A 24,619-nucleotide genomic window follows, 5' to 3' on the forward strand; every position below is an offset into this window, starting at 1 on the left:
TTCCTATCACATAAACGCCATAGTAAAACGCCCAACTCAGACATTGGGATTTATTATTCGATCGAGCTCCGCTTTTACCGATACGTATACATCCTTGGTTAGGAGCAAATTAGAGTATGGGGCGTTGATTTGGTTCCCCCTGTATGTAAAATACGATGAAGCAATTGAATACATCCAGCGGCGGCTATAGGAAAGATGGAGTCTATCCACCCAATCGGTTTTCTTAGCAGATAATGTGTGAACGGTTTGAGCTGATGTCCCTTAAAACTAGAAAAAACATCTCTGCCTATCATTTATGTATAATCTCTTAAATAATAAAATTGATTGCCTGTGCTCGGGAAAATTGGATTCTGCGTCCGCGTCCCACGTTTGTCCTCAAGATGCCCAGCACCATTTTGCCTCCCAAGATGTAAGACCAATGTGCTTCAGAGTTCTCCAGTACATTTAATCTGCTCATTATTAATGACTTATCCGCGCTTTTCATAAAGGTTTGGATCGGTTGTTACAATCATTAGAGTTATAATTTATTTTCTTTATTAATATCTTGAAGTGTTTTTTTATCTGAATTACTTAACTACTCGCATGAATGGTTGTCGAAAATATTACACTAATTTTGTTTATTGAAAAATGTTAGTCGCTATCGATTTCGGACTTTTTTCTCGTCCATCATCAGGCGATACGTCGGGATGGCTAACGAATCATGGAAAATGTAGTGAAGAATGTTTTATCTGAATATTATTTTGAAAATTATTTTGAAATCTGTACAATTTATGTGACGAATGATAGGATGATAGGATATGGTAAAGTGACGTCAATAAACAACACTAGTGTAATATTTTCGACAACCATTTAGACCACACACTAATTTAATATGGAGCCATTCATCAACAATACTCGCATGAACTTTTGATTTTGTAATTTTTTGGAATATTGTCCTGTTATTGAGTATATTTACTTGTTTGGATAATAAAATATTATTATTATTATATTATTATTATCCGTTTCTTTTCTTGGCGATTGGTGTCGTTGGTTAAGTATTTCAGAACTTACCTTAATTATACTTTTTCACTTCCAGCTAACTCAGGTAAATATAGTGGTGTAAGGTTAGGACAGAATTCAATCATTTTTCCTTTACTGCTAATCTTACTATTATCATTACATATTTATGACCACAATTTGGAAAGTTAATATAGTATATTCGCTGTAGCTTTGCCGGTATGTCGTTAGCGCTTAATTTTTGAAGACACGTTCTTGCCTTTCCTAACTTATGTATATCTTGGGCATTTTTGAACGCCCCGAGCAATTCACAAGTAAACAAGGCTATATTAACCATTGAAGATGAGATTTGAACCATACTGTGGGAATTCCTAATTACAAACCCGCAAAGCTACAGCGAATATACTATAACTCAAATTAATTAATAGAATATATAAGAATTTACTTGTCCATTATTAGAAAATCAGTAATTGTTGTGAAGATTACCAGATATCGTTTAAAACTTTAAACACATTTATTACACGTTATTAAATCAAATACAACACTGTAATCAGTCAAAATTTAAATTCGTTCCCCACGGCCACTACCTCGGCCACTAACATTGTTCAAGTATTTAAACAATGCCACTACCTAAACCTATCTTAAAATACTAAAACAATAACCCTAAATAAGTGAATCTTAGCAATCAAATTCAAAAATAATAAAAGTCAATGTATACAGGATTGTCTTCGTCAAATAATTGTTTGTTTTTACACGCGCGAAATAGAATCGATTAGTTTTATTTAATTCCAGATAAAGATTGCACTCAACTGGAACTCACTGGATGGCATGAATATCAGAATAATCGTAACTTTATAACGAGCGATCTGTCGAGTCACCTTTGGAAGTTCAAGTTAAGTACGATTTCCCTTAAACTATGAAAGAGAGGGGACCCGTAATAGAGAGCGCGCGCGTGAAGCAAATTGCGATCATACTGCCACCACCAGTGGCGCCCGCTCGGGTATTACATTAGGAAATTACAATTTATTTATACTGCCATCATGGTACGATTAACCTGTGTACAGTTGTCGGACATAATATTGGGTTCTTATTTGAATAGAGACAAAAAACGCGATAAACGTAAACATACGACTCGACTTTGATCGTTTCGGAAACTGGGTGCGCGATATAAACGCAATATTATTGAAAGTATACTTACATAAGTATGTAGATATTACCACATATACCTTTAGTAAAATTCTGCACACCCCGTTTTTGAAGCGACCAAAACTGAAAAAGGGTAAATTATAAAAGAGTATAATGTAGGTACGGTATATGTTCGTTATGCTCCAATAGCACTTTGCAACACATTTCGCTTTTAATTAATGCACACATCTTTCTGGTGAGGAACCCTGCAACGTATTTAACAATTTGTTCAATATTGCAGACTTCATGCTTTTTGAACAAACATTTATTGCATATCTTCCACTTCTATTTCATTGTTCCAATTAATTGAAGCATTAATAATTTGTTCGTTGCTTCCTTGCGACGGACAAGTTATATAGAATGAGGATTGTATCCCGAGGAATACAACTCCCCACTATCTCACAACTCTGTTGTAATCAGCAAGCGTTTGTAGGTATATGCACTTTCAAACTGCCTTGAGGTGGGGTTGTTATTCTATCCATCCCTTGATCTTTTGGAAGAAGAAAATAATTCCAGATGGTCCTGGCTTATTTTAGGATCCTTCGCAAAAAATACATTGTCGTTTCCCTATGGTGCATACTACCTGGGACACATTGAATCTTTTTCTTCCCGATATATCTGCTTGCTTAATTGTGAATGGCAGTTAGCGCTTCTGATGTGAATCCTGGGGAACAATTGCTTGATTTATAGGTACAATTTGCCGATGGTGCACACCAGTATCATACACTGTTCTGACATAATTTTCCCCTTTTGGAGACAGATCATTAGCTTATATACTGTTTGCGGCTAAGTGCGGAGAAACAGGTGATCATGCACCAACAAAGTAATTAATGAACTGTAATCTATCTTGATTGATACACTTCTTATCAGTTTGGTTGTTATCATGAAGGAAAATAAAGTACAACCTTAGTAAATAATTCTTATATTGAAAACTGTACAAATAAAATAAATGTACCTATATTCTTTTCCGAGTGAATCTTGAGGGCAAACGCAGCTGATGGTTTCAGAATGGGAAATTATTTCTAAACAAAATAGCAACCATAAAATAGAATAAATGAATTGGAATACTCACAATTATACGACAACAGGCTCTGGTAATAAAGCCCTAAGCAGTTTCTTGTACTTCAGTAATAAGCTGTTGATACTATAGCAAACCGTTGACGATGACGACGGTGAATATTGAATTGAGATGTCTTCTCCCCTAACGGGTTTAATCATAACGATCTTCCTTCAGGATATCTTGTCTTTATCGAATGTGGCGGCGATCGATGTGTATTGTTTCGAACATCCATCGATGACCTCTCTCTTTTTAAGACCAAATCCTATCTGTCGTGCACCCTGCGCAGACTACATGTAAGTACAAAGGCAACATACACTATAGTTAAACTACTCCATACAAAGTAATCAGTCGCTTAAGGGTTAGGCATCCAACCATGTACATATTTGTTACGTGATGTAACTAGATGTCACGCCGCCACTGGAATATCGCTTGCAGGTTATATTATACTGTAATCGAGAAATTATCAATGAAAAGAAGTATAAAGCAGTATTTTATTCATGCATATAGGACAATTATAAGATTGTGAAAATGAAGACCTTAGAAGTGTTTTATTAACTACCATGAAGATTTAATTAAATTTAGCCAAACCAGACAACGTGCCGTTTTTTATCTTGCCTGTGAAATGATATTCCTGCTGGACAACGACCACTGCAACTTTTACAGTTGTACGCAGAACAATTCACCACGTTTATATCACACAGTTTTGCACACACAAACTTTATCAATAATGAAGAAATGTCAATAAATTCACACTGCCACCGAGCTTTGTCTGCCACCGAAAATATGGCGGTCGTCTCGAAATTCGCGTCAAATTCACGCATGCCGTGGATGCGGTATTACGGGTCCCCTCTCTTTCTTGTCTAAGGGCTGAACTGATAAAATCTTAGTATTGCTGGAATATATAGGAATTTCCTCTATAGTACTACTCACTAAAGTTACACCCTCCCGAATAGAATTGCATAGAGTTAAATTTTAAAATCGTGAGGGTTAAAGGTTAAAGTGTTGCTTATGGATTAATTGAAGAAATAGTTAAGGAGCAGTTTTTTTGCTATGAAAGTTTCACGGAAAGTTACTGATCCTTTAGTGAATTAGCTTGCCATAATAAGTGCTTCGATACTCCTTCTTTGCCTCCAGATTACCTTCAGACTTCGGGTTTCGGCTGCAAAGTACAATTATTTACCAATTAGTTTTATTCAAAGGTCACATTACGTTTCTTATCTTTTTCATAGAAAAAGCCTTATCAATTATCAACATTCCGTAAAGATCTAATTTGATTAACAAGTGATCTCCACGCACAAATCGTCGACCAAAAGGCGACAATCACCGACACTACTGTTGCAGATATTCGCGATGCCTCCGATGTGTAATAAACAAACCACGGTGTGAAATATCCCAAGCAGAAGGAAATTAAACAAAATAAATACGCCGTCTGCCCAATAACATTATGTGCGAATTTGAAGTATATAGGTCGGAACTTCTCTTTCCATCTGTAAATCCTTTGAGTGTTAAACGCTAAGAGGCCACATACCATCGCAAATACAATGAAAATAATCCCGATTAAACCTAAAAATAAGTACCTAATATGTATAACTTATTTTTATTAGGTAAAAGAGCACTTACCAGTAATGGCATGGGCCGACTCAAAATTTTTCACATTCGGATCCGTATGCACTGCCTTTCGGTAGGTTTCCAAAGCGGTTCCAAAAATGATCAAGAACGCTCCAATCGATATTAATATCGCATGTATCCAGTATTTTTGTTTCCGATCAATCTCTTGACTCCACACGTTCTGTTTTGAGAAAAGGATCAGGCATTCCGCTACTATTGGAAAGAGCTGTAAATTAAATGGTGCACTATGTTGTAGTTTTCAAAAGTAGAAGGAACTTTAGTGAAGGTCGAGAAAAAAGGGAACATTATATAAATTACCAGCGAAACTCTTTCGAGAACAAAATATTATCTTTGCTACAATGTTTTGTTTCTGGCACTGTTAATTGTTACAGATGCATGCAAATTTCGATAAATTGTAACGCCTGACAGAGTGTGCTCAGTAACTTTCCATTAAAAAAGGTAAGTTAATATTGTTTACTGTAGGTACGTATTGTATACTTACAGCTACGTCATCGTAATATGCAAATACAAAAATAAATGTTACTTACACCAAGCGTGCACAAAATTACATGCCATGAAAATGGCGCAGAGTAGTTTTCAATTGGGATCCATATAGTGTACACTGCCACAACAGCCACGCATTGATGGAAAAGAGTGTTTACGATCCATTTTAAAATTTGCAATACAGTGTCGATAGAAGTCCCGTTCATGGTTACACAATCAACGTTGCAAATAATTAACTATGATTTATAATTCATTTTGTGTTGATGGGATTCCCCCATATAAAAGTCCCGTCGTGCTGAATGGGTATAACTTACTGTTCCAAATCCTAATAAGTATACTAATCTCATTTTATCAGTCTTAACAAGTACTTAGGTGTGAAAAGATAATAGATGTCATTAACGCTGAACAAATATTGTTTAAACAGTTCATAGTTTTCACAAAATATTTATGCGTATCTATTTCAGGTACCGATTATTGAGATGGTGTCCTTGCAAAAATTGATGTTTAGATTAAGTAAAACTGAGTTTCTCAAACTCGCAAATAATTTATTGAAAATACAATAAACAAAAGAATAGTGGTTCTTTACAAACATAGATACCCATAATGTATAATGAGAATTACTTCCCGTTCACTAACACATGCACACATTTAAATTACAAAAAAAAACAATACCTAGGTACACAAAGTAGCCCAAAATGTGGGACTATCGGTGGGTATTACATAAACAAATATAAAATGGCAAGACGCCTATAAAACACAACTTTTAATAACTTTTCTGGGTATACTTAATATCTCGCATGACCGCTGGGTGTTTTCGCAAAGGTTACCTGCAGTTCGACCGTCTCCTAGCCGATAATGATGATAAGAAACAATTTGCTTTCCGAAACTTTGATTGTCCTTGGGTGGCCGGCAGGTGATAAGACAGCTGGACGGAGAGTTGATTTGCTCTCTCGTTGTTTCACAATAAAAAACGGGACTCGGTGGGCCAACCTGCGGTAAATCCCGTGACTGGACCGACCCTGACTGGGCGATTATGCTTTAGCTACTTGTTCTTCTTTTTTATTCGTAACCCGAGTAATGGGAAATGGAACTTCCTTTTTCAATCCACCCTGGATAAGATTAGGTGGGTATTTACCAATTTTCAAACTAAAGGCAATAATTATAACTAGGCATGGGAATTTTTTTCGATATATCGATAGGTATCGATAGTTATCGATATATCGAATAACAATAGGTAGAGCTAAAAAAATCGATATATCGATATATCGATAACTATCGATATATCGATACTTATCGATAAGTATCGATATATCGATACCTATCGCTATGTCGATAACTATCGATATGTCGATAACTATCGATATATCGATATGTCGATAACTATTGATATATCGATATGTCGATATCTATCGATATATCGATATGTCGATATCTATCGATATATCGATATGTCGATAACTATTGATATATCGTTATGTCGATAACTATCGATATATCGATATGTCGATAACTATTGATATATCGATATGTCGATAACTATTGGTACGATAAAATTATGTTATTGTTGAGATTTCAACGAGCGCTACTATTTTTATTAATAAAATCCATTTTCGGGTTTACTCATCTCGTGTAAATTTACTATTTTTAGTTGCTCGACGTTTCGGAAACTTAACTTTGCTCCCTTTCTCAAGAGAAGCGCTACGTCACATCATCATCCATGCCAAATAAACGCAGTAATAAAATCTTTAGAAAATAGATCTTTTCGTCTTACTGACGATTGCTCAAAAAAAGAGCACTTCAAAAACTTGAACAAAATGTTGCATCAAAATGGCTACTCTTTAGATAAAATAAAGAAGACAATCAAAGGGTGTAATCATGGCCTATGTATCGGTACCTGATTGATGGTTACAGAGGACCAGTCACAAAAAAACAGAAAAAGCTAAGAACACTTCAAATTTAGATATACAGTTTCAATTGATTGACATTTACGAAATCTAACAAAAAACTCTTGATAAAGGTAGCAAAGAAACGTCGAGTAACTATTAATAGTCACTTTACACGAGAATAAACCGGAAAATGGATTTTATTAATAAAACTCGATAAGATAACTATCCCTGTCGATAACTATCGATACGTCGAATATTTCTCTCAAATGAGGCGTGCAATTACCGCTTAATTACAGCGGTAATTGCATTGTAGAAAGCTAAAGAGCCCTGCGATAATTGCACATTTAATATGGTAACTCCATTAAAGTTGCAAGAACTGCATTGGGTTATTTTCATATTTTGTTAAAAGAGCCCTCTTGTCTTGTCGGGCTCTTTCGCCAAAATATAAAAGTAAACTCATGCAGTTTTAGACACGCTTTCAAAAAAATTATCGGTAATATTATATCGATACCTATATATTAAAAACTATCGCCATAACGAGAACTATCGATATACCGAAACTTATCGATATAGCGGCAGTTATCGATCTTTCGATAGTTATCGGTGTATCGATAACCATCGATATTTCGATAATTATCGGCATATCGATAAGTAAAACATATCGATAGGTAAGTACCCGATACTTATATCGATAGGTGAAAACAGTTATCGCCCATCCCTAGCGATAACTATCGACATATCGATAACTATCGATATATCGATAACTATCGACATATCGATATATCGATACCTATCGATAGTAATCATATATCGATAACTATCGATATATCGATAACTATCGATATATCGATAACTATCGAAATATCGATAACTATCGAAATATCGATAACTATCGAAATATCGATAACTATCGTTATATCGATAACTATCGACATATCGATAACTATCGACATATCGATAACTATCGATATATCGATAACTATCGATATATCGATAACTATCGACATATCGATAACTAGCGATATATCGATAACTATCGACATATCGATAGTTACCGATATTTCGATAGTTATCGATATATATATCGATATTTCGATAATTATCGGCATATCGATAAGTAAAATATATCGATAGGTAAGTACCCGATACTTATCGATAGGTGAAAACAGTTATCGCCCATCTGTACCCAACGGCCTAAAAGATTAAACACACAATTACCCTAAGTTTATTGAACGAACCCCACTTACCGAATATCGACACGAACACCCCAAAATCACCCTGAAGAAACAAACTACCAAAGGCAATTTTTTTAACAAATGTGGGTAAAGAATCAGCTTACAGCGTTCGGTTAAACCACATTCAATCTAATGCCGAACTTCACGTGGAAAACCGCTTTGCTTATCGTACATGTACATGCAAGGGCAACCACTTGCCTTGATTTCACAAATTTTTAAAACAAATTACGCGGGAACAATTTAAAATCACTACGAAACGCTACAAGCTGGTTTATAAATCAAGATCAAATCCTTGATGACCCTTGTCCTTTTTAATGCCAATTTATTAAAATAAATTAGTTTTTTGCACAGGTTTATTAAACATTATTCTTTAGATCTAAACGTAAGATCGATTTTCGATCTACGCGTCCGACTAATTTATTAATTAATTTGAAGTGCTTTAATTGAATGGATTTCCTGCCATCATAGATTAAAATTTCTTAATCTATGGTGCTATAAAGGTATTTCAGCATAATTAACTGGTGCATATACAGCGAATACCCAAACTGAGAATATCCTCGAAAACATTTTATCCCATTCTTAATTCGTGGATTCCTTTCACAAATGTAATTTGAACTTTTAGCTTATACGTTCAACCGTTGAGTGAAAAATTACTTCGTTATTCAATGGTTCAACCAGACAGGAAATGATTCTTATTTTTACATTTATTGTTTTAATGCATAGTAGTATGTCCGGCATGCAATGAAATGAAGCGCTTTCAAATAAGAAGCGAGTGTGCAAGCAGATAAGACTCAAAACGCCACAGGTTGCCGATTTTAAAGATCGGCTTACGGAGCATGAGGGACCAATTTTCTGCTTGACCCTTATATGTATAAACAAGTTGGGGATTTTTTGCCACTTGATTTGTAATTTTACCGCATTTCGAGCATCTTGAGAGAGAGAATCGATACCCAACAACTCTTCATAGATACATATATACCTAGATGATCCTAAATTGTAATGGAAAAGCCCTAGAAAGAAAGCAGTGGGACAAGAATATACAGCTCGGAAAGGGCCTTAAAATGCTGTAGGAAAGCAGCAAATGATTTTGTCAAAGCCTTCAATTGCTGAAATCACGTCGCTTTAATTCCATTCTGTTTTCATAGAGGACAGCTTTAAAAATGTTGAGAACCACTCACTCAATTCAACTGTTGCTAACTTTACTACACTCAATTAAAATGACGTCTGTCTAATCTTAGGTTATATTTACCAATAACAAAATGGAAATTCCAGAGGAACAAGACATTAAACCGATTATAAACACAATTCCAGTGTCTAACAGCATTCAAGTTCCCGTAATCCCATCCACATCTGAGTACAATTCCGTTCCTTCAAAGTGGTCACCCGGTTCATGGCAAGATGCAAACCGTAAAAGTGCATTCCAACCATATAAACAAAGTCTAGGAACTGTTTTGACTAATTTACAAAGAGGAAACACACAAGCTGAAACTCCAATACCACAAGAAGCTGACATAAACTTCCACACGCGAGCCGGCCAAGGGGAAATAACTGAGGCGGATATTAAAAGTGAAAGTAGCGTTGATACAGTTGATACTGATGGTTTAACAGCCCTACATTGGGCATGTGCATATGGGCAGATTACCACGGCTCAATTATTAATAAGGTGCGGTGCAGAGATTGATAAATTAGGTCCCGAAGGAGAAACACCTTTATTACTCGCGTCGAGCGGCGGTCATCATGAGGTTGTACGATTATTGCTCAATGAAGGGGCAAATGCAAATCATGTGGACGATGTTAGTACAGTAAACCATTTACATATTTTCATGTACATTATTTTAGGTAGGAAATACAGCTCTAATGTATGCGGCTAGAGGTAACCATCCACATTGTTGTAACGAATTATTGTTTCGAGGTGCTGATGTAAGCGTGGAAAACCATTCTAATGATAATGCTTATAATCTGGCAATAGATTTTAATAGCAATTTAGGTATACGCAGATAAGGTAATTCAGTGGACTTATTGTTTGTTTGTTTTTAGCATTGGCTGTGATTGAAAATTACCTTTTGTCTCTACTGGGATCGACATAGTGAATGCTAATCACAATTGACACCTGGAAGGATTGGTGTAGAATTCTTCCTAGTTTAAGGCTACTAGGCAGCCATTTTTGTGCTAAACAGACCTATTGACTCATTATAGGATAGGAGCCACTTAAATAAGTAATAGTATGCAGTATTTCAAAGAATTAGCATTGTAGGCTATTATTAGAAATCTTTGAATATAAAATATAGGAAGGTTTAGCTCGTTTAGCTGTAATACTTCGTACTGTGTACAGAAAAGTACCTTTGCATATAATTTTGTAAATACCCTATCTCTAATTTTATGCAGGGTATGGCGAATAAATTTGGCAAAAAGGTCCAAAAAGTTTTGTATGGTAACTAACGCCGTTCCCTAAATACGCATCCTGGTTTTCAATTACAAAAATGAACAGTGTTGCCAACATGTACATTACGAAAATATTTCAAATTTTAACCTCACTTATCACTGGAGATAAATATTTATATTGCAAAGTACAATAACGTTTGTTTAATGTTTGAACTTTGACCTGCCCCAACAGTAACGATATGACTAGTATTTCTCCACGACAAAATGGAGAGTTTAATAAAATTGAATAATCAAACTGCTGGCAGAGATAAAATTGCGAGGTTATTACAATACCTCAGTCGATATCTGTGGCATCGCTTTCAATACCATCAGAAAGGTGGAGTTCATAATCTAAAAGCGTTAGAATATCAATTAAGCACCTTTCGAAAGTGTAAGTATGATTTATTGTGAGCATATCTAGTGTTTATTCTTTCAGTGCTCAGATTTGGAAGATGTGTCGAAAGTTTGTACACAGTAGCACAAAGCTGGCAAAATCCCAATCTTAGCATACGATTATCAGTAACGCTTAGTAAAATATGCCATGCCATATTCTTATTTGCGGACCATATCCTCTGGCTAGGTCGTTCAGATTTGTACACCATCAATACTGACAAATGGAGCAGCATTTCCAATCGATATTGGCTGTTTTCGATTATTATGAATTTAGTTCGCGATTTTTATGAGATATTAGTAATACTAAAGACTAACAGAAGTAGGATTTTGCCTAAGTACGGCCTTAAAGATTTCAATGACATATTTTCATGCAGTGCCAATGCTGCCATTTGCGTTCAAGGGTATCAAAATGTTGTTGTTGACACAGTTAAAAACTGTTGTGATGTATTTATTCCACTAACGGCATTGGGACATACCAAGCTGTCTCCTGGTACAATCGGTTTGCTGGGCGTGATTTCTTCTATTGCCGGCATCATTTCGCTAGTCCAGCCGGCCGCTAAGTTAGTTTAGATGTGCAATAACGAAGTGGTAGCTGTTGAAACTATTTTTATATGACGAATAATGTAACATTGTTTTAATATTCTATTCCATTACTGTTCAATATATTGTACCTGTTTTCTTTGTTTTTAATATGTAAATTTAAAAAGAAGTTTTTAAATAGTATGGGCTGTACAAAAGTGCTTTTCTCAAAATAATTTGCTCAAAAGTCGCCTACAATAATACGAGGTTCTGCTAAATTTACCTAGTTAACATTCACAATTATCACAATAACTGACTGAATTTCAAGCCTTTTGAACACCAGGCGGTTTGGAGTCCTTAAATGAAAGATAACGATTTTAACTGGGAATTTTCCTCTGCTTTTTATACCAATCAAATTTCCCGCATATTGTATGTAGTAAAAATGGCAACATCTAAGATCTTTATATTGGTACCATAAAACTATACGTACTGTACAAGATGTACCCAGATCGACTGTTATGTGTAACTATTGCTCTAAGATTTTGTTAAGTGGTCATTGTTTTGTGTGCTGAGCTTGTTATTATTTTGTTTTGGTCGGCCCGTGTGGCGTAGTTCAGTTAAAGCTGGACTGTGGTGCTAAGGGTCCCTGGTTCGAATCTGGGTTCGGGCATGGATATTTGTAAATGTATAGTGGGTTGGCTGAAACTCCGCCCACTCAAAAATAAAGGAAAAAAAAAATTTATAAAATGATGGTTCAATTAGAAGATATTAAAAAAATGATATAAGTAATGCCAGGGACATAGGTATACCAATAATAATGAACATGTGCGGTTTTAAAGGTTTATGCAAAACGATATGATTGTGGCGGGCTCTGTGACGTAATAAGCCCGACCAATCAGCTCCTAGAACCATTCAGATGACATAACGACTTGGCAATATTGCAGGAGAATGGCATTTATAACTTGCGTCATCTGTCACAGGCACTTGTCACTTTCGTGCTAGATGCAGTTAAACATCCCTCTCAAAACGTCAAATGTGACAAACGTCAGACCCTCGCGTAAGGTTGCCAGCTCATTTCTACGTGATTGGTTGTAGGTTTGTGACGTATTTAGTCTGAAGCGTTTCAAATTCGGACTAAAAACACAGCTTTTCAATAATTTATTTTGGGTTTATTTTACTCGCAAATAAAAATTGAGGACACACGGGTCTTTTTATTTTTAATGTACTTTGTGGATCGGAAATAAAAAATGAAGGCGGGATGTAATTTGAACTGCATTGTGTATAAAATTTTGAGAGGCACTGACAAGACAACCGAAGTTGATCAGTTGATGTTACAGTTATCTGTATTATGTAATAATAAGGTTATTTTGTTTAATTTGTTTTAAACAAAGTTGATAACATATATCACACATGTCGCAATTAATAATAATTCAGTTATTATTATACGTATAGTGTTGTGCGAGTCATAGCGTAAGAATCGAAAAACTCTTGTCTGCTATAACCTCACAAGTCTGTGACAGCTGTCAAATGATGTTTTTATTCCTTAATTATAATTATCTACAATTACGTTAAGTGAATAGCGAATTTTAACGCTGCTTCTTACGTAAATAGTAAAATGTGTACAAGAATTAATCACGTATGCAAATATAAATAGCATAGGTAGAGTGTTTCGGCGATCAAGTTGCTCAAACCTGTTGCCCTATTTAAAAATGCTTATAAGGAAACTAATTTTAAGAATACAGTGAGACACACACAACATCAACAATGTCAGGAAACAATCCACCAGCAGTCACCGCCACAGAAGGTGTAAATCCAGAGAACAACTATGTAAACATCGGACCACTTATAAACACCAATCGTTTAAGAAATAACAATAATCAAAACCCACTGTTTCACGTCAGGGACCGCCTGTTCCACACACTTTTCTTTCGTACTGCTCTGGCATACGCCCGAACTGTTCCTAAACCGATACGACGTATAATCGAATTCATGGTACTGTTGAAAGCGATTGGGGCTTTCTTCGTCTTAGTTTACATACACGTAGCCTTCACCAAAACACCTGTGACGTGTTTAGATCATATAAAGCACACGTGGCCGAAGGACGGCATACTGAGGGTGGAAATAGTACGTAACCCAGGCCAAGATTACAGCATAGAGAAAAGTTACGCAAAGGAGCAGAAATTAAAACACGAAAAGGACGAGGACTTCACAACCATGCTGGGATTTGTCGTTAGAGACGGTATTATTAACATCGAACCGTCGTCGGTCCAAGACAGTGGTAAGGAGACTGAACCTCTCGATACATACTACAGGAATCAGACTGATTTAACCAACGAGCAAATTAATATTATTAATTTTTTACCTAGTGCTATTGAAAATTTATCGGACAGTGTGCAGGTTACCACCACAGCTTGGAGTGGTTTGCAAGTCGGCGTTAATGATGCTGAAAGTGCAGTGAAGTACCCTAACCAAAGTGTTGTGTCACATTTTGTCAGTGAGGACAGTCAAACTAAGAGGAAAGTCTTGGTTGAGAAATCTACAAAAGGTAACAAAGGGTTCATTTCGCACAGATGATTAAGTGAATTTATTTCAGCTTGGCCCGAAGATGAATATATAGTGGAGTATTCTTTGGAGTATGGCTTTCTCCGCTTGAGCCCTTCCACGAGAGCAAGGCTAGGAATTCCTGTGCAGATTGTTACTTTGGATCCGGGGAGTGATGCATGTTTCGGGGATGCGTTTAGTCGCTTTGTGTTGGAGGAGTTCTTAGGGTTTGACGATTTGTTAATGGCGTCTATTAAAGCCCTTGCTGAAAAAGAAGATAATAAAGGCTACTTGAGGTATGCACAGTGAAGCTGCACGGTCTCTTAATCGTCGTGTCTCTTTCAGGAATGTTGTCACAGGTGAACATTACCGGTTTGTCAGTATGTGGATGGCCAGAAGTACTTATTTTGCTGCCTTTTTTATTATGATCGTTTTTGTAAGTAAAAAGTACAATATAAGAGTATATTCCCAAGTTGCATTTACTTGCATTTGATACTGAAGTATGTAAAGCCTGAAAATTTCATTTGTAAATGAGCTTTGATGTATGTTCAATAGACACTCACTGAGAGGAGAGATGAATCTGTACAAAAGGAGAGCGCTTATTGGCCCATTAAGGTTAGACCAGCTGGCAGATCAGTAATACTTATATGCCTAAGCATATATGGTTATTTAGTGAGAGATAACTATAGCGTACAGTCTGTTGTGCTGTTTCTATTATCTGTAGACAGAGTTGTGTAAATAAAAAAAAATGTTATTAGGAAAAGTGATTGGCAAAGCAAACCTCAGCGGTTCTCAAAATGTGAGAACCACCAAAGTATTAGGATTGCTGTTTAAGTTGTGTTCCTTTGCTACTGTTACTGCTATATACATACACGGCAATTATGAGGGGCCTAAACTCAAATTCCTATTTCGATTACACAAACCACATGCCGCTTTGAAAGCCTTAGAAATGATGTGACTAAATTCTTCTTGTTTAGGTACTGCGCCGCCTCATCTCGCTTGTATACGTGATGGGCCATTGCAGGTGTCATCAACAAATTAGACATCTGCAATCAAATGTGTAATATTCGTTAATTGTAGCAACATGGTGCTCTCTTTTTACTATATTTGGACCTTGGGGTCATTGGAGGTTCAATTTTTGATAGCACGAGACCCAACTGTGTTGTTTTAAATGGTATGTGCTAAAAAATTATCCGCTTTTGAAATATTTTATATTCCAAAAAAAATCACACCGCCTACAGGGAGGAGAATTGATGTCTGGCAAAGCAAAATTACTACAAATCTATCAATGATAGAAAAACCTTTTTTTTAAATGATATATTTGTTGTGGTACGCCTACTGTTAGGCAACACATCTCACATCAGAAGGAAAAGCACTATGAAAAATAAGGAAACGCTCTGTATAGAGCAATCGTGAAAAGACTGCACAGATACAGTAAACAGGGATTTTTTTGCGATGGAGTTTGGCAGAAATAAGTCTGCGTGGGTTGCTAGGTTCCGAACCCTTGAGTAGCGTGCTGGTGTACCGGATTTCTCAACGTTGATTTTGTATTTTTTGTTTTAAAAGGTGTCATTACACGTCGTAATTATTTTCTTTTCTTGTAAGTGTGGCGTCGCGCAATTTTACAAGCGCTCGCCACCCGCCGTACCCCAATCAGATTATGCGTTCGCCATAAAATCAAATCGCGCGCTGGCAAAAGGGTGGTCGCGAAACATCGCGTGCGTTCGCCAGCCGTCGTGCAACCAATTAAATCGCGCGCCTCCCATGCACAGGCGCGGCGGTTATATTAGCCGACGAAGAAAACAGTCTGAAAAGCTCCAGTAGAGCCCACTAGCCTACACTACCAGCGCTCCCTAGCCTGTATTGTCGTTTCAGCGCTTCGCGCTTCCTAGATTGAAGTTAATAGTTCACTAGCCTACGCGCATCGTTTAACCAGGAAATTATGTAATTACTGCTACCCGAAACTCGGAAAAAGTAAGGACAACACCGAAGGAACGTCCTCTGGAACTTTCTGAAACGATCGCCCGTACCAGCGTGACTGAGCCTTTTGCCGCCGTCAGCGATTAAGGCCATCGATTTCCCTCAACGAGCCCCGGCGATTCGCCGTGCGTAAACAGCACCGGGTCATATTCCTTATAAATTTATTTTATTTTGTTTTGTTATGGAATAAATAAATAGTGACGATAACACCAAATAAGTATATGTACTCCGAATTGCAGCTGTTGTGTCTTAGCAATACGAGAAGGGGGCCCTCTAATTAACATTTCTTCTGTTTAATATGTGGGTTTGCTTGTATGAACCGATTTTACCTTGAATACTCACTGGTTGCATTCTCGTGTTAAATTAATGGTAGCCGTTTTCATTTCGATGTTTTTTTACTGTAAATTGATCGTAGATGTGCTTAATGTGTTTTTGTACTAAATTGTTTATTTTGTTTTTCATTTATATTTATGATGTCTGTTATATCTCGTTTTTGTTAATTTGTTTAGGTGCATATTTGACTTGATACCTGATTTTTATTGTACAATTTGAGATGTTTGATTTGTGGATTTTGTTATAGTAATAGATTTATTTCTTGTGTTTCTGTGTGTGTGTTTATGCCATGTTTTTTTTCCTCACGATGGTTTTTTCCAGGCTCTTTTTGATTCATAATATATTTTATTTTTTTCTGTTTTTTACGCACAAAACTAAGTTTCATTCGTGTGTCTCACGTCCCAACGGTCAACACATAAAAGAATCGATACTATTCGTACCACCCAGTTCGAACCGACTGTTATTGAGATTCGAAAGTGGCGCGAAAGGTCTGTCATTTTGACATGAGAGTAGTTTTTCCTCAGAGTTGTAAGTATAGGGTAAGTCAAGATTGCAGTGCAGTGATTGGAGTGAGCAAACGCAGCACCCATCGCACCAACAGTTTTCTGATGCCCAAAATTTCATGCAGGATATTATCTTTTGAGATGCCTACTGTCTCAGCTATCTCACACACTTTCAATAGGAGATCGTGGTTTTTTGTGACGTTATCCCCTCCGTGGTAGCGTGACTCCTCAAAAACCGACGTGCGACCACGTTGAACCACGTTAAACCGTACACAGCATTCAAGCGCTATTTGGTTTCGTTGCGCGATTTTCCTTCCAAAAACAGGAATCGAGTCACCTATCGGATCGAAATTGCCCTTTTTCCAATTTTCTGAAATTCGCAGACTACACACGATAGTAAATTTCTCTTGCCATAGTGTGAGGAGGCTAAGTACTTATGGTACTCTCCTCGTATTTCGGTAGCCGTGTATGACAGACCTCATGTTGTGTACACAAAGTCTTCTTTTTTTGTACTATCCAATGGTACTACATTAAAAAAATGTGCTGTGGGTACTACCTGAGACTACCCGTACACCTGCGCATCCGCGATTCGGTCCAAACGCTTTTCAGCCCTTCCTTTTGTGTCTAAGGATGCATATTTTCGTCAAAATGGAGGGGGGGTATTTTTGACCCCAATTTTGACTAACTTGTGGGTAGTAAAAATTACATTTTTCAAGATTGCAGGATATTGGAACACCCTGTAAAATCAAAAATAAGGTTAAGTACTTCGGAATTTCACAATTTTCGTAAGAAAAGTTTTTTTAATTTCAATGATATGTAAGCGGTAATTTTCCTTTGCCAGAACGATGCTTCTCCGTATACCGGGTGGTGCCTAGCGCGAAGCAGCATAGGGATTTTAATGGTAATTTCTTTATAGTTAATTACTAGCTCCCCTAATTATTTTAGAGCAAAAGTCTAAATACGGTTTTGAAAAATGGAAAATTATAACTAAAAGTATGAACAGATGCAGTATTTTTTTTCTAAAAAAAAACGTATTTAGACTTTTGCTCTAAAATAATTAGGGGAGCTAGTAATTGACTATAAAGAAATTACCATTGAAATCCCTATGCTGCGTTGCGCTAGGCACCACCCTGTAATAGGTGGCATGTATGAGGGGCGTAAGCGGAGATATTCCGGTTACACACACCAGATGTTGCTTCGAAAGCCTTAGAAACTTAGATATTGCTATGTGCAATTACAAACGGTCATTAAACCACCCGCTAGCACCTGTTCAGCTAACTAATTAATCTCAGGTACACTAACAAAATCTAAACGAAATAATTATAATTTTTCTAGAGCACGCTCCCCCACAACGAAAATCTCGATATTGATGAAAATTTTATTCATTTGAGAAAATCAGCAGCCTTAATCTCCTCCAAAAGACCTAATAGTTAATTGACAAATTTTTAATTAACACTTGATGTAATTCTGGATACGAAACTTGAGACTAATTACAAAACCAACAATTTACAAATCTCGACAGAACAATCAAATAAGCTGAAAGAAAAACAGGCACTCAGGGCCAGAATAACACATACCACGCAATAAGCGATCGATAGAACAATTAATTAAAGAAATCATAATTACCAAATCTAACAAACTATTAATTTAAAAGTCCTCATAAAGAAGTTTAATTTTTTTACTTTTGGTCAGCTTTTCGGCTTAAATGACGTAAAAGTGCGTCAGAAATGCCAAACAAAGCAGATGAATGAGGCGCAAAGTAATGGAGGAGGCGCGAAGTAAAACTTGAATTGTGGACGCATACTTAGAGAAAAGAGGCCTAAAGAGAGTTTGAGCGAGGCATGTTGCATGAGAAAAGCAAGGAGGATGGGGAAATGAGAGAACGATTTTTGCTTAAAGCAGTTAACTCAAAACACTTGTTTTTCCGTACCTTGATCGTCGCGTCGATCACCTGAATAGCTGAACATTTTTTATTGTTAAAGTGGACAAAATTTTCTCACCACATGGGACTAGGGACATTTGTGGCTGTTGAAGTACACACAAAACACCAAAAATCTACAAAAACAACGTCTACAACTAACTAAAACTGCTATTTGTTGATAATGACAGCTTTGCTGCCGACACCTGTTCCTTTTTTGCGATTTCTGGTTTCAGATTGTGTCAATTTATTTACAAAGAAATGAATGGAGCGTCAGCTCATGATAAGACGCAAAGTTTGCGTTTATGGATTGAAAATAGTATATCAAGACCTTCACTTTTCAGGCTCCCTAATGGCTTCGATATCTCAATCACGTCTCACATAACTTACAGCCTAAGAGCCCTTATTTGCCACCTTTGGCGCGTCCAACTTTGGTTTTGGTGATGAGAAATTTAATTGATTTTGAAGTCATAAAATGCACGACTAAATGAGAATCGTTTAAACTACACATTATACAGTGCAGCTTACGAAGTATAAAAGAAAATGAAAGGTGTTAAAATCGGAGCTTATTCCTTGTGCATTTTTCATTTCCCATTTTAAATATTCTGTTTTTGAGTTGTTTGAATAGAATATGATTTCTTTATTTCGCTTCCAAGTAGTCGAGAGAGAGATCGCGGCTCTATAGCACAATCATTTCAGTTTATATCAAATACAAGTGTTTCTCGCTTTCAGATTAAACGATATTAAAAACCTTTTTGAAAGTAACTGCTATTTTCTAACTCTAAACTAAAATCATACGGCGCATTCTAATTACCAAGTCAGCAGGAACATATTACGGCACGATACGCTATTGGTATAAATTAGCTTCTATGCCGTTTGTAAATGGATCAATGCCCAATGAAAATAAAATTAATTACACCTGTACGTTTGAACTTAAGGATTAGAGGATCAAGTCTGTTTCCGATTCATGGAGTTTTCGCGTACAACCGGAAGTCTGCAAAACTTCCGCATCAACGTAAAATCTCATTATTATTGCACCACCTACTGCGCGCAATCCGCGTATGAAGTAACGGTTATAATGTAATTTGTGACAAAATGCCTATTTTCACACACAATCCCCTTACACTGATAAAACTTAATAAGACGTACGAATTAATTAAGTACGTATTAAGTTCCGGAGGTAAATAGTGCCAGAACGGCACGAACAGATCCGACGTAATTATCGTAAATTTAGTTATGGGTTACAATTTGTGTTAATGGTCGTACATAAATAATTCAAAATTTCGGCTATTAAAGTATCAAAGATATTTGATGAAGGAACGACCTTTCTCGTTTCGAGTTGACGCTAATCACGAGATCCGGTTTCGGGCGACATAAATCTAAACCTGAGCCCTACGCCACCCTATCCTGTACCGAGTTAACTGACTCCCGGTGGCCCACTAAGCTACCACATAATTATGTCAACTATCAAGTAACACTGCCACACTAACTACTAGTTACATTCACTTAGCTAAAGGGGAATATGCAATTCGCTAGAGGGGGTAACTAACCATAATTTGAGTGTTCAATCCATATTTTTTTTTATTAAGTTGCCCGTCTATTGCATAAGCATCTTAGGGCGAACGTTGGTAAGTTCATCAATAGACCGTACACGTTAGTTACATCACGGTAACGCTTCCGGATAACGAGATAAAGTGACAGTTCTAGTTGCAATTAGCGACCGTAACTAGACATTAACGCCTACAACGACTGCATTATGAAAGCAAAAAAGCACGTGGTACGAGCACACCAACAACGTGCTTCAATAATTATTTGGCGACATTTATCATGATTAATAACAGCAACAAGGATGTAATCAATAGTTTACGCGAATAAGCAGATGGAAACCTAATTAACTACTGTCGTAGGTACTTGTAATACGTAGCATCGGGAATGTACAGGGTGCCCCATCTTCGACACTTTTCTAGGGTATCCCCGTAATTGGTATAATAGTACTGCTTTTGGGTCAAAATTAAAATTGTCAACTTCAGAATGACCCTATATTTTCTTAGTTAAATAAGATTCATAAAAATGTTTATTACAAACGTGGTGATTATTGTTGTTTTCAAAATAAGTATACGGGGTCGGGTAACAAAGTTACCGAATCTGACTCCATTTTTTTAAATGGAGCACCCTTTATACTCGTATTTTAATCGAAAAAGGTAGGATATTAAGTTCTCTTTTTTCAAAAACCGTCTATTTCCGACCCTTTAAGCTTGGGAAAATGAAAACAAAATTTGACATTTTCAGTCTTTCGGCGATATCTGTTATTTTCGAAGAATTTTCAAAAATCTTGAAAGCGCTTTTTTTAGCCACAAAAAGGGGCAAATTTGCCCCCATTTAACCTACACTGTATCTCTCATTGTTGCGGAGATCCTAATGGTGAATTTAGACCACCTTCTACTGTACGGACGCAAACAGCTTTGATATAATGGTAAAAACATCATTAAATTCATGAAACAATGAACCAATTAATTAATTTATTTATCTTTGGCTTTATTTGTGAGTGGGCTGCTCTACCAACCTGACCCACTATACAAATATCCATGCTCGAACCCGGATTCGAACCACGGACGGACGGACGCGAGCGCCACCAGAAGTTTAAAGCCTTACTTCTGGCCAAGGTAGGCCGTTTCGGAACGGTCTCGGAGGTTTGTAAATGGTCATAAAATTTAGCTCAATTAAGCGCGCTTTTAGTAAGACCCCCCACAACTTAATCGGATGAGATTTACTGCAACTCATTTAGTTAGTTACTGTTAATTATATTTAACTAAATGACCGGATTAAAATTGCCCAATTCGATAGTCCAGTAATGCCCATTGTTATCTGGAATTTCGGGTCAATCGTAAAATTGAATGATGTACACTGCAGCTCTAATGCTTTCGTTTAACATTGGGAAACTTGTTAATACTTAATTAACGGAGCTGAAATCCTAAAATATGCTAACTTGTAGCGGTCATCTATGTACGGAGTTCTTTACACGCGGTTTGCCTTTGATTAAGTTTTAAGTTAACATACTTGGTGCGCTGATAATGGACATGTTAGTCGCCGTGAACCGCTGGCCCCCAAGAAGAAAGGAAAGATTCAATGTGTATTTCTTTAAACTGTCATAGATCTTCGTTTACTGGGGGGGAGGGACCCCCCCTTTCAAGTAAAGGTGAAAAGTAAGGGGTTATTGTGTCAAAGTGAGTTTAATGTTCGTTGGTAGTGTCAAAGAAGAACCTGGTGGCAAAATAAACGTCAAGCAGCGAATGAAATCGTTGCTTTAGATGAAATTCGGTTACTGCGATAAAGTTTTATGGTTAAAAACGTCAACTCTAAGTGAATTATTTAAACGTATTTGTTTTCGAACTTACACCCCAAAAAAGGAGATTATCGTGCACTTAGAAAGAATGAAAAAAACGTGATTGTTGTGTAATCATGTTTCTGTCGTATAAAGAGCCGTAGTTACAATCAAGGCCGAACTAATTCAGCGCGCCAGTATATTTTTATCACCGCAAAGAGCTACTGTTAAAAATTCAAAGTAGATACTTCCTGCCCGTGAAACAAAAGAGGAGATCGAAGTTCGTCTTCGTAATTGTAATTATAGTCGTCGCAGTGTAGAGAAAAATAGTAAGAAAATTTAAAGTGTAAAATTGTTACATAGTCTAAAAAAGCATTATGCGGGGTCACTGTAATTGGGCGCAAGCCTGTTGAGGTTCCAGAACGAGGGAGGGATAAATAAAAATGTAAAAAAAATTATATAAAAAAGTTTCGTAAAACTGGTTTACCTACACCAAACCGTGTTGTGTTAATAAATTTGTGGCATGCCGGTAACTCTTAAACGCCAGGGTTCACCGTTAAAGAACTACCCCTAGTTAACATTTGCGTCATTGCTTAACCGAAAAAGTTCTGTTGTATATTTTTCCTGCGTCAGGGTCCTATTCAATCTAATTTTGTGTCAACATCGTCACCTTCAAAAGAGACCTCTTATATGAGGTACAGTTATTCCATTCCTGTAAAATCATCATAAATTACATTTGATTGAAGAAAATTGAATAGATATAAAGTCAACTTTTTAGTTCAAGTTTGTTCAGATTCCAAGAGAATGGGAAAATATGTTGATGTGCCATTTTTAATGTTAGTTTCTTATTGTAAAGTTAGTCGTTAATTGTTTAATTCATTTAAATCTATTTTTTGCATTTAGTTTTTATGATAAATTTAAAACGCATAAATAAGGGAACATTTAATCGTAAAAAGTTTAATTGGTTTTGGAATAAATAATGCTACGTGCGAGATAAGTAACGCAGGTGTCGATAAGTTCGGGTGACGGTGCGGAATTTCGATTGTTGCCGGAGAACAACGATGTTCTTTTTATCAATTTATTATGTGGCAATTCGAGATCATGGTAGAATTTTATTTTTCTGTGTCAGATTTTTTAATCATACCATTGCACATAGCATTATTTATTTGGCGCGCAACGTGGGGCCACAAAAATGTCCAACATTTTATGGTAATCTTTTTCCAGAAAGCAAATTAGAAACCCTAAGTATTGAAGTTAAATTACAGGACATTAGCCATAAAAGATTAACAGTTGACGTTCTTTTTTCTCTTAGCATGGGAAGAGCACATTTTTTGATTAATTTCGTGCTAATAATACAAGCTTTTCTTGTAGATGTTTTTTTGTATAAATATGCTATAGTGTAGGTAATAGGTACGTTATAGATGTAAAGTGATATAATTTCGTTTTGTTCCATTTATTTCTGAAAAGTTTTCGGACAAAGGAGTATAGCGTTTTATTGTTCAATTCACTTGTGTTTAAACAAGTAAATTGGTAATGTGAGCTTTTGATAGGACCAAAGGTAAATCAATATTATTAATAAAAACTTTTAACGAGCTGAATGATGAGAAATTCATGTTCGCCATTCTGAAATTGTGTGCAGGCATAAATACGAAGCTCTGGTAATATAATTTCAGGCGAAAAACACGACATGCATTCTTTTTGTAATGTTTAATTTTATGCAAAAAAAGACGGACGTGTTTTCAACAGCTTTGTGCTTGACGAAAAATCTTTGGGGATAATCTGGAAAAAATGTCGACTTGTGTTTTAACGTGCAACGACATATAAATTGTTGCGTGTACAACCGTCTGACAGAATTACATTTTATAATAAAACTGTTGCTCTCTCACGTCTATTCGCTAAGCAAACAAATGCAACTTGGCGGTTGAATCGTATTTTCGTTTCCGCAATGCTTCTGCTGGATTTGTTTTTGATCTGTATGATTTGTTTTTTTTTTTCAGACGGTGTCCGTGTCCATGCTGCTACGCTACTCGCATCACCAGATATTCGTGTTCATCGGTGAGTCCTTTGATTTATATCGGCACACGCGTTCCCCCGGAGATCACCGCAGTATCCGTCAATCCGCCCGCCGCCCACGCTTGTGGGAAGTTCTTTCCCACTGCCCCTTATGGCCCGAATCTACTACCCCTATCTTTCGATTTTTCTATTTTCTATCAGC

General features: G+C 36.6%; 4 protein-coding genes across 4 annotated transcripts in view; 3 read left to right on the plus strand and 1 right to left on the minus strand.

Moving 5' to 3' along the window:
* Positions 1-3,774: 3,774 nt before the first annotated feature.
* On the minus strand, positions 3,775-5,675 carry LOC116159933. The gene is made up of 4 exons (XM_031473033.1): positions 5,398-5,675; positions 4,862-5,075; positions 4,451-4,804; positions 3,775-4,400 (listed from the first exon to the last, which is right to left on the minus strand). Exons 1-3 carry the CDS (start codon positions 5,557-5,559, stop codon positions 4,482-4,484), a joined length of 699 nt encoding a protein of 232 aa, XP_031328893.1. The 5' UTR covers positions 5,560-5,675; the 3' UTR covers positions 3,775-4,400; positions 4,451-4,481.
* A 4,001-nt stretch (positions 5,676-9,676) lies between these two features.
* LOC116158971 (ankyrin repeat family A protein 2-like) lies at positions 9,677-10,776 on the plus strand. The gene is made up of 3 exons (XM_031471851.1): positions 9,677-10,267; positions 10,314-10,461; positions 10,512-10,776. Exons 1-3 carry the CDS (start codon positions 9,734-9,736, stop codon positions 10,559-10,561), a joined length of 732 nt encoding a protein of 243 aa, XP_031327711.1. The 5' UTR covers positions 9,677-9,733; the 3' UTR covers positions 10,562-10,776.
* Positions 10,777-10,988: 212 nt separating this feature from the next.
* On the plus strand, positions 10,989-11,966 carry LOC116158972 (peroxisomal membrane protein 11B). Its single transcript, XM_031471852.1, has 2 exons — positions 10,989-11,286; positions 11,332-11,966. The coding sequence occupies exons 1-2, from the start codon at positions 11,121-11,123 to the stop codon at positions 11,856-11,858; spliced, it is 693 nt and encodes a 230-aa protein (XP_031327712.1). The 5' UTR covers positions 10,989-11,120; the 3' UTR covers positions 11,859-11,966.
* Positions 11,967-13,163: 1,197 nt separating this feature from the next.
* The window catches only part of LOC116175634 (membralin), an 80,760-nt gene continuing 69,304 nt past the window's right edge, over positions 13,164-24,619 (plus strand). Inside the window, exons 1-4 of the mRNA XM_031493861.1 lie at positions 13,164-14,352; positions 14,401-14,644; positions 14,694-14,784; positions 24,402-24,459. Coding sequence (XP_031349721.1) covers positions 13,572-14,352; positions 14,401-14,644; positions 14,694-14,784; positions 24,402-24,459 — 1,174 coding nt within the window. The 5' untranslated portion in view covers positions 13,164-13,571. The remainder of the gene's footprint in view (positions 14,353-14,400; positions 14,645-14,693; positions 14,785-24,401; positions 24,460-24,619) is intronic.

Source organism: Photinus pyralis, unplaced genomic scaffold (assembly GCF_008802855.1).
Source record: "Photinus pyralis isolate 1611_PpyrPB1 unplaced genomic scaffold, Ppyr1.3 Ppyr1.4_LG1, whole genome shotgun sequence".
Taxonomy (NCBI): Eukaryota; Metazoa; Arthropoda; class Insecta; order Coleoptera; family Lampyridae; genus Photinus; species Photinus pyralis.